At 41.8% G+C, this 10,141-nt stretch overlaps 1 protein-coding gene across 1 annotated transcript; it reads right to left on the bottom strand.

Moving 5' to 3' along the window:
* Nucleotides 1-337: 337 nt before the first annotated feature.
* On the bottom strand, nucleotides 338-9,020 carry LOC119274899 (aspartate--tRNA ligase, chloroplastic/mitochondrial-like). Its single transcript, XM_037555648.1, has 15 exons — nucleotides 8,612-9,020; nucleotides 7,893-8,033; nucleotides 7,338-7,447; nucleotides 5,956-6,067; nucleotides 5,398-5,469; nucleotides 4,616-4,707; nucleotides 4,182-4,302; nucleotides 3,812-3,934; nucleotides 3,305-3,500; nucleotides 3,032-3,219; nucleotides 2,841-2,912; nucleotides 2,139-2,237; nucleotides 1,574-1,654; nucleotides 1,219-1,276; nucleotides 338-825 (listed from the first exon to the last, which is right to left on the bottom strand). The coding sequence occupies exons 1-15, from the start codon at nucleotides 8,999-9,001 to the stop codon at nucleotides 656-658; spliced, it is 2,025 nt and encodes a 674-aa protein (XP_037411545.1). The 5' UTR covers nucleotides 9,002-9,020; the 3' UTR covers nucleotides 338-655.
* Nucleotides 9,021-10,141: the final 1,121 nt, after the last annotated feature.

The following is a 10,141-nucleotide window of genomic DNA, read 5'->3' as shown; positions in this document are numbered from 1 at the left end:
AATTTGTCAAATTTGCCGATGGGGGGAGAACACAACTAGTTTTATGATCGAGTCTACTTTTCCAGCGAACGTGTGATCTCGCTTGCAACTACTAGCACCTTGACGTGCGTGTATGTATAAATAGGAGGGAGGATACAAGAAGCTCTAGGTAGCTAGACCTACTACTAGGCACGAATCGGTGACGGGCTCGATGGATCACCACACGTACGGGATTCGGTTTCCGGGTCCGACTCCAGCCACGCAACGGACTGCTATCCGCGAGACTGTTTCCCAAGCACTATGGGAGAAAAAGCGCTCGACCAGCTACAGGAATTCAACTCCCTGCAACGAACAAAGCTACAGAGAATGAACCTGCTATACACACAAATACTTCCAATGTCGGGTTACAAAGCCGCCTGGTTCATTCAAGTCAATAATACGGTTACATTTTGGCGGGAGATCTCTTTTGGCGGCCACAACTTTGAACAAAATAATCCGCAGTGCATCGAAGCTGGCAGATTTCTCGACGTCTGAACGCCGACCACTCATTTTTTACAGTCAAAATTTCCTCCTCTACAGTGCAAAAAGAGAATGTGCAGGGACGGTTTATAGTCCCATGTGTATATATAATGTATCTGTTCCTAAATAGTGCGCCGCTTAACCATGAGTGGTATCCTCATGAAGCACGCAGGCCCAGATCCTTCAGTTGCTGAGGTTCCACAGGGGACGGTGCTTTGGTGAGCGAACATTGAGCAGTCGTGGTCTTTGGGAAAGCTATCACATCCCGGATTGAACTTTCGCGAGCCAAAAGCATCACCAAACGATCCAACCCGTAGGCAATGCCTCCTGCATTAATGAGGTGACAAATATGACATTTCTGTTTGATATTCTATTCTAGTTCTGGTAACTATAAGTAAAAAAACGATTAATACACAACAAATGTGTGAGTGACAGCCTTTATTCAAAGGCTAACACTTCTGTGTGATATCCTAGTTCTAGTTCTAGTAAGTAAAAGCAAAATGAAATTTATCAAGATTATTCAAATACCTTAGAACCAAGAAATTGAATAATGTAACGGATATAGCAGAAGAACAAGAATGCACCGCTTTTAGAGAAAAGGAGTAAGATTGCCTTAGAAGGCTGCTCTTGTTTCAGAAATAGCAGCAACAAGAATGCATTGCTACAATCTTACACTAGAGAACATGATAAATTGAAAGCCATGTGGTTGAAATATCATACCATGCGGGGGAGCACCCATGTCAAAACACTCCAAAAGGTAGCCAAATTTTTCCTCCGCCTGCATAGGAAATTTCAAATATTAAGTACACCACGAAAAGAGAGCAGCACTGGATATAGAAATACTCTCCAAACTAACAATCATGAACAGGTAAAAGGCTCGGTTGCTGAATGGTTATGGACTCAGTTCGTGCAGTATTGAATTAGTTGTTGGGAGCAGCCTAAAACAAATCATTTTTTACTTGAAAAATCTGATTGACAGTATACGCAACAAACTGAAGACTGGAAGAAACATGATTGACAACATGAACGGAGTAAATAAATATCATGAAGAGCAAGTCAAAAAATATAGCCAAACCTGTTCAGGTGAGATACCAATGATCTCAAAAATCCTTTCTTGCACATCACTTTTGTAGATCCTCAAACTGCCTCCTCCGATCTATGAACACGAGGACAAAACATCAGATGTACTGTATGATTTCATTTGCAGTAAGCCAGTAACACATGCACATAGTCACATATATGGCACCATACTTATTGTCGATATATCATATGATCATTTGCCCATGGCACGGCACTAACTCTGAAAGCGTATTTACTGTTTAGCATCTGAAACTTGAAACACGCACTAATACAAATGTAACACAAGAGAGCACAGGCGGTGCTAGTACAGGGGGAGACAATATCATCTTAATGTGCATAAAACTACTAAATTATGTTGAATTTTGATTCATATCAGTACGTTCCATGTCTTGTCTGTCTGTTGGAGGCATGGGTGACTATTTATCAAAGATAATACATGAGAACTCAAGGTACATGAACTTCACATTGTAGTGCATAACTGCAGATTCAAACAAATTGAAACATTAAAACAACAAACTAAACTAAAACTTGCATACACACTTGAAAAGAGAAACGAGTACCTCCACCCCATTGTAAATCATATCATAAGCCAAGGCACGAGCTGATGGTAAGTCATTCATATCTTCAGGATTTGGTGCGGTGAAAGGATGGTGTAGAGCCTGTGTTTGAAAGGAAGAAGAACAAGGGTACTGAGAAAACAGAAAATAATATACAACCTTTTCTTTTAGCTAGATGTGAACACCCAGTTTAACCAGGCTCTTCTGTTCATAAATTTTGACAAAAATATGCAACTTTCCATACTGTTCAGTAGAATATTTGGGCATACGCTATAATATAAACCATGAATCCATGATACTTATGTACCAACGCCCATCCAAATGGCATTAGCATGTAAAGAAAACTGTATATCGACTGATGTTCCCCTTCACATATCTCTTTATAAACATGTGGCATACCAGATCATGTCTGGATGTCATCAACAAAGTTCTAAGATTCGTCCAATATTTGGTGGGTATTCTTGTGATACAACATAGTACAATGCATCCTACTATACCAAGGTTCAAAGTTTGTTCATAGTGTATTATCAGCAACTAAACAGCAATCAACATTGAACAAATAACTGCAGTCTCTAAAAAACCAGTAAGATGCTAGTTCTCTAATGTGATACACTCACAGGCTTAAGGAATACCCGTTTCGGTTTTGTAGAAGTAAAGAAGAATACGAACCAATTATAATTTGTTCGTACAAACTAAAAGACTGACCTCATATCGCTGCTCGTCACTATTCCATTCAAACATTGGAAAATCCGTCACCCAAAGAATTGAGTGTGCTGACTACAGAAAGAAATAGAAATTTTTTAAGGGCAGAAACAGAACTATTATTGGTGTCTCATCAATATGCCAAGAATATGTTGACAATACAAGGACGGAAGTTCTTGGTTTGAGAGACTCACTGTATCTATCACTTCCAGCTTATGAGCAATAAACAATCTTAACCTGCCAAGAATTTGATTAGCTGTTGACTGCTCGCCCAAGGCAAACAGGATAAGATCACCTGCTTTTGCATCTAAAAGTTCCAACAGGTTTTCTTTCTTTTCGGGTTTTAGACTTGACACCAGCGGACCAACTCCTTCAAGCTCCCCTGCGGTACCACAAATAAATAAAATATCATTTGCTGCCAGGCCATGTAGTTTTGTCTAATATTACAAGGACATATTTCCTTTTACCATTGTCCATAACTTTGAGGAAAGGCAGGCCCTTAGCTCCAGCTTTGGAAGCTTCAGCATAAACAGTTCCCTTCTTTAGGTCAGTGTTTGAAAAAACTTTGGCACCACCAGGCACACACAATGCCTTTATTACACCACCATTTTCTAATGTATCTGCAAAAACCTTGAAGCTACTGCCCAAAAATACCTCACTAGCCTGCATTTGATAGAACGACGATTAAGCGAGAAAATATACAAGTAATAAACTAAGAAAAAAAGTTAACAGCGTGTGTTTCCCATGTAAGCTGCAAGGTAAAAAAGCAGCATCTAAATCTACAGGCCTACAATATCATACTACTAACGGTACTAACTGTGAATTAGAGTAGATGGCTTCCTTTTTTATATGCATAAAATGGGGCAAGGAGTAGCCCCTCATCCAAAACGATCCAAATTTGTGATGGTAATTAACTAAATAAATAGTTACCACAATTACCAAGGCCGTTCTGCAAAGATATTAAAGGTCCTCACATCTTTTAGCTCCCAGTCGAACCGAAGATCAGGCCTGTCTGTCCCATAACGGTTCATGGCCTCCGTATAGGTGAGCCTTGGAAAACACTTAGGCAGCTTGATATCTCCTACCTCTTGAAATATCTGTGATATGAATGTTCCATTGTTCAATCAACCATGAATAGCAATAATAGCTCAAGAAAAAAGGGAATGATTTCTGAATATGAACTAAGAGACTACTACTGATGGTTTAATATTCAGCAGCTAAACTACAAAAATGAGCACAGTTGTGTTACCTTCTAACAAGGTGTTTCACTAACAGACAAGGATGACAATAGATGCATCATGCATGACAGAAAAAAAAACATAAAGCTGGTCAATACCAACATACATGTATCATCAATTCTTCATTCAAGTTCAACATATCCTCCATTGATGTAAAGGCAATCTCCATGTCAAGTTGTGTAAATTCTGGTTGCCTGTCTGCACGCAGATCTTCATCCCGGAAGCATCTGCCATAAAGCAGCTCAGTGAACAAAGACAATTGTGCCAGGCAGCTTTCCAGAGAAGTAGTTAATTGATTCAATACTAGTATAGTACTATATGCCAGCTGGACATGAGTACATTACAATGACACATGCTTGTGCTCGGATTGATTTGTATTAATTGTATTATAATTTAACAATTCAGCCAAGGTTACAAAAATGAAGATGAAAAAATTGTTGGCATAAAAAAAACAGTTGCACCAATAATATACTCCATGCATTTAACACAACTATATCTATGAAATTAACACCCAGGCCTTCAAATGTGCTACCTACTCACCTTGCAATCTGAAAATATTTTTCGAAGCCAGAGGCCATCAACATTTGCTTGAACAGCTGAGGGCTTTGAGGAAGAGCAAAGCAAGTTCCTGGCTTCAGAAATCATATTGGAGGAAATCAGAGGAACAGAACTTGGCAAAGTGATGAACCTTCACTCTATAGTTATTACTTATGAAGTTCTTTTTCACAAATATTACTTGTTAAATTACTATACCTACCACTAATGCACTAACAAGCAATGGCAACATAATTATAATGCATAATAAGTCTGCACCTCCACAACATCATTGTTATACTCAAATGGAACAGAAGTGCGTTAAGTATATAAGAACAAAACTATAGAGCATTGTATGTCCGGGTCTAGGCAAAATAAACTAGGAACAAGTTTAGTCCTCCAAAATACTCCCACTGTGAACTAATATAAGACGTTTTAGATCACTAACAGAGGGAGTAGTTCGTAAGTGTACTTCGATTGCAACTTCTAAAAGCCAAGTAGCCAACTCAACTCCAAAGTATATTTCTAGATCAGAAAAATCAGCCATCAACCACAAAAAAAAGGCAGCAAATTAATCACATTCATCTCCTGGAAGGTGATTGTGCTTAATAGCGAGTAGAGATTGACATTGGCGTTACTTTTACAATACAGCAGACAAATATGGCATTAGGCATCAGAGCTTTCAAAATTACGAAGAGTACGAGAACAAAGCAAACAGAATGGTGTGGGCTTCAACAGAGGAAACAACCATGTTATAATTGTGTCTGCGAAGTACAGTGGTTATTCACCTGAACTCTTGAAGGTACAAGATAGTCCCGAGCACCTTCTGGTGTAGACTTGGATAAAATTGGAGTCTCAATCTACCTTGGAACATGTAGTAACTTTAGATAAAATATTAAATATAATGACGCCAAGAGATGTATACATTCTAGATATTGCAAGGGAAGATACACTAATCATTGCACAGCATTCAGTTTAGTGACTCATTGCATATATTTTGACCGATCCACACAATTTGCATCAATAAATGTGCATTATGTACTACTGCTACTGGTGACAACACATTAGTATTCATATCCCTTTATACAGCCAGTAATGAAAATGGCTGATGCATAAAAATTGGTGTTGTTAGACAAGTGGGTGGAGAATTAGCAACCCCAAGGGACAAGTTGACCTCTTGCCTCTTGGCCCAGCGGCTTATGTAGCAGTCGGCCAATTAAGCAACTATCTTGATCTTTATGTTGCAGTTTTAAGAACAGGGCCACCATATTGAAAATGACAGGCATATAGAAGTAAAAAGGACATGCTGCGGCCAAACAACAGCACAAAATATATAACTAGCATACCTCAACAAAATCATGCCTATCCTCCAAGTAACGACGAATGTATTTAACAACTTTATGACGCAATCTCAAGTTTGACTGCATTTGTGGTCGACGCAAGTCCAGCACCCTAAATCTGTAATATTGAAGATAGGATATTCATACAACAAGGGCACTCATTGCTTAAATGGTGGAAATTGAACGCAGCATTTAAATAAATTCAAGCATAATGAACAGCGGTAAATTGGTACCCTAAAGCTGAACATAGGAAGAAGTGATAATAAGAAAATGAAATTTAGGGAAATAGGAGCGATCATATCTTTGATAAGAATATTTCTATCTAGAGCGAAGTTGTGGTCTGACACTCGGTCATTACAGCCATTGAAATATTTTTTAAGTGAAAAACAATACTGTACCATAAGTCATAGTACAGCAGACTCTAAGAGGGTGATTTGACAGACTGCAGTATGATATTCAAATAGACTAATACAAGTTAGCATGATCGATATGATGATGAAAATGTCTCGACTAAACTAAATCTGAAAACCTCCATCATGATACCAATACTTACTTACTTACGAAGCCTTTTATCCCAAACAAGTTGGGGTAGGCTAGATATGAAACCCTTTCACGAGGACTTCCCAGGAGGTCACCCATCCTAGTACTACTCTCGTCCAAATGGATTTCATACCCAAAAGACTGGCTAGTTTTTACGTTGGCTCGCCAAGCCTATCACAACCCTTAGATATGAAACCCTTTCATGAGGACTTCCCAGGAGGTCACCCATCCTAGTACTACTCTCGCTCAAATGGGTTTCATACCTATGGGACTGGCTAGTTTTTACGTTGGCTCGCGAAGCCTATCACAACCCTCCTCCTTTACCCGGGCTTGGGACCGGCTATGCCTAGAAGACATAGGCGGAGTTTCCATCATGATACCAATGAATAATAAAATATTAAAAATCACTCTAATGAGAAGATACCATAAAAATAAGTATTGAGAAGTCATAGCAATATAAATGGTTAAGTAATTGTTGCTAACCGAACTGAATATGATTATACACCCACAGAAATTCCGATAATCACAAAGTGAGTGATGAATTGTGATGCCTTTGTGGAAGAGTTAATACCTAATCAAAGTATATGCTCCCAAGTTCCAATAGTCAGCAGCAAAAGAAGTGGTTCACAATGCCTAAGTTTCTTATGCATCATCTTGGTGTCTAAAATAATATGTGCAACTTCAGATGTACAACCTAATCACATTCTGCACAAATGTTTTAACAACTTGCTAGCCAATAATCAATCAGCGGCTGGATATTTTGGGGGGTCCAACAAAACTTTCGTCCAAGTATTTGACAATATGCCTACAAGAAAATATGCAGAGAACACAGATTCTGCTTCTCTTACCTCAATCTGACTTCTTCTGGAAATTTTTCTTTCACTGCATCAGCAGTAGTGATTGGAAAAGGTAGGGAACGAGTTACGGAGTTGAGCACTGATACACAATCTGCAGCAACCTTCAAGGTGCGAACATGGTATCATCATTACAAAAAGATGTTGCAATTTAGAGGAACACGAAACAAAGATAGGAAATCTCATGACAATTTAAGGAAACAATTATTCGAACAGTGAAATATGAACTATGTCGTATATGGTTTCTCTCCTTTTTGTTAATCTCTAATGCATTCTGCATGCTCCAGAAATGGGATGATGGCCTGATCCCATTTCCATTAAGGTCAACTGAAGTAATAGTGTCTTGCAGTTTTACAACTTTGAATAGAAAGATAAGAGAGTAACAACACAGACAGGTCTTGGAGAAAACCAACACCCTACTGTTGCTCTGCAGCAGTAGGTAGTAATGTTTCTATGCTAGATAGTGTAAATTTCCAATTCTGGGCACATTAACAAGCTCTTTCAGCCCCAAAAAACATTAAATAAATTACTATAGAGGCTAGTCAGTACCTCTATAGCCCCAGTGCTCATATCTGCATTGATGGATTCTGTTGGGCGCAGGCGCACCACCCCCTCAACAGAAACCACTGATTCCACTCTCAGCTTGTTCACAACAGCGTAAACTTCAGGGTAATCCGGCAGAGTCGTCACCTGCAGAAAGGGTAGAACAAACACTGGCTTGAAATCACTAAACAGTTTGAACTATAATGACCATAAAATCAATAACTATGACAGGCAATCTTGAAAGCCTCTGCGAAGTTTTTTTTTCCGATAAAAAGGGAATATTAGTTGTGTCAGTATAGAATACTGCTTCCACATTGACCTTTGCTGACTGCAAACACTTGCCAAAATCAGTCTACAATACAGTATCTGGTATTCTGGTTTCTACGTCAACACAACAGAGCATTCCAGGTGGCACAAATTATGTGGCGAAAGCTTTAGCAAAAATGTTATATCATCGGCGTTCAGCTGCATAGATACTCCCTCCATCCGGAAATACTTGTCATCAAAATGAATAAACGGGGATGTATCTAGATGCATTTTAGTTTTAGATACACCCCTTTTTGTCTATTTTGATGACAAGTATTTCCGGACGGAGGGAGTAGAAGCTATCTCTGCCGCAGCAGCAACTACATTACATGTTCACAACTAAGAGATCATTGCTTATGTTTGCACTTTGCAACAGCAATAACAACCAAACCAACGGCATTGAAACGAAAACGGGTCACCTGGACCATGCCGGAGGAGTCGCGGAGGGTGAGGAAGGTGAGGCCGGCGTGGGAGCGGCGGAGGGCGACCCAGCCGCAGAGCCGGACCCGGCGCCCGGCGTCGCCCGCCCCGAGCTCGCCGCAGAGCGCGTCCCGCTGGGGCCACTGCAGAGGCTGCATCCTCTCCAGCTTCGCCTCGGCCGCGGGGAGCGCCGCCGCCTCCTCCGGTGGGGTCGCCGCATCGGTGGCGGCCGCTAGGGTTCGGGGCGTGGGCGTGGAGCGTGAGGGGGCCGAGGCGGAGCTGGAGAGCAGGAGGAGGCGGCGGAGGTGCGAGGCGGGAGGCCTGCGGTTGAGCGGCCTCAGGCGGGAGAGGAGGGAGAGCGGCGAGGCGCGGAGGAGGGAGGACGCCATTGGAGGCGACGTGGGAAGGGAGCAGAGGAAGAGGAGAGAGGGTTTGGGATTAGAGACGACGATGGGTTTCTGAACCATTGATTGATGGCCCTTATCCTCCGGCGCGAATCTTACAGCACGGCCTCACACCTTCAAACCGTGCAGCGAAATACGCCCAAATTCGAAGCTTTCAAACGATTTGAATACATGCTTTGCGAAGTTGAAGGAAATTTTAGTCCCTATTTGGCACACAGAAATGTAAAACATAACAATTTAGAAAACACTCTAGGGTGTAGGTCGCGCTCTCACAACTCACAAGGCGATTGAACCTATTTAAAAAATATCGTTGTGTCATTTTGTCGAGTGTAGAGTGACCTTCGCTATAAGGCCGTCGTACGTATCCCACCTACTAATCTCTATCCATGTCGGGAAGGATATTCCCAGCCAAAAGTAGATTTTTCAACATCAACATTGATGATGGGGAATCCTTACCTTGTGAAAAGTCATCGGCCTTGCAGCTAGATGACTTCGCCTAAAGCAAGTTCCGACCAAAGTCGAAGGTGAGCAAAGGTGAAGGACTCCTCGAAGGTGCCTTAGAGTCGTCTTCACCAAGCTCGGAGTCAAGCGGATCCTCGATGTCGCTACTCCGCACATCTTCACCAAGTTTGGAGTCACCGTGGATCCTCAACGTCGCAACCCTGCCCCGTCCTCACCAAGCTCGGAGTCAAGCGGATCCTCGGCGTCGCTCCGCTTACGAGTCAAGTGGATCCTCGATGTCGCTACTCCGCACATCTTCACCAAGTTTGGAGTCACCTTGGATCCTCGACGTCGCAACCCCGCCCGTCTTCACCAAGCTCGGAGTCAAGCGAATCATCAGCGTCGCTCCGCTTATGAGTCACGTGGATCCTCGATGTCGCTACTCCACACATCTTCACCAAGTTTGGAGTCACCGTGGATCATCGACATCGTGACCCTACTCGTCTTCGCCAAGCTCAGAGTTAAGCGGATCCCCGACGTAGCTCCACTCAGGAGTCGCGTGGATCCTCGACGACGCAACCCCACATGTCTTCACCAAGTTTGGAGTGGCTCGGAAATGCAAACGCCTTTGTGACTCCGTCAACTCAAACTTGAAGAGTTACAATACCGCCGCACCTCCGCCAA

Source organism: Triticum dicoccoides, chromosome 3B (genome assembly GCF_002162155.2).
Source record: "Triticum dicoccoides isolate Atlit2015 ecotype Zavitan chromosome 3B, WEW_v2.0, whole genome shotgun sequence".
Lineage (NCBI taxonomy): Eukaryota > Viridiplantae > Streptophyta > Magnoliopsida > Poales > Poaceae > Triticum > Triticum dicoccoides.
The sequence above is the reverse complement of the archived record's forward strand: the minus strand, read 5'-3'. Positions and strand labels throughout refer to the sequence as shown.

What these genes read in the sequence shown, in the direction of transcription:
- LOC119274899 (XM_037555648.1), bottom strand. Translation starts at nt 9,001, where the DNA reads ATGGCGTCCTCCCTCCTCCGCGCCTCGCCGCTCTCCCTCCTCTCCCGC. An exon ending in AAATATTTTCAGATTGCAAG is followed by an intron (nt 4,303 to 4,615) that starts GTGAGTAGGTAG and finishes GCTTTATGGCAG; the next exon opens with ATGCTTCCGGGATGAAGATC. An exon ending in CATGGGTGCTCCCCCGCATG is followed by an intron (nt 826 to 1,218) that starts GTATGATATTTC and finishes TCATTAATGCAG; the next exon opens with GAGGCATTGCCTACGGGTTG.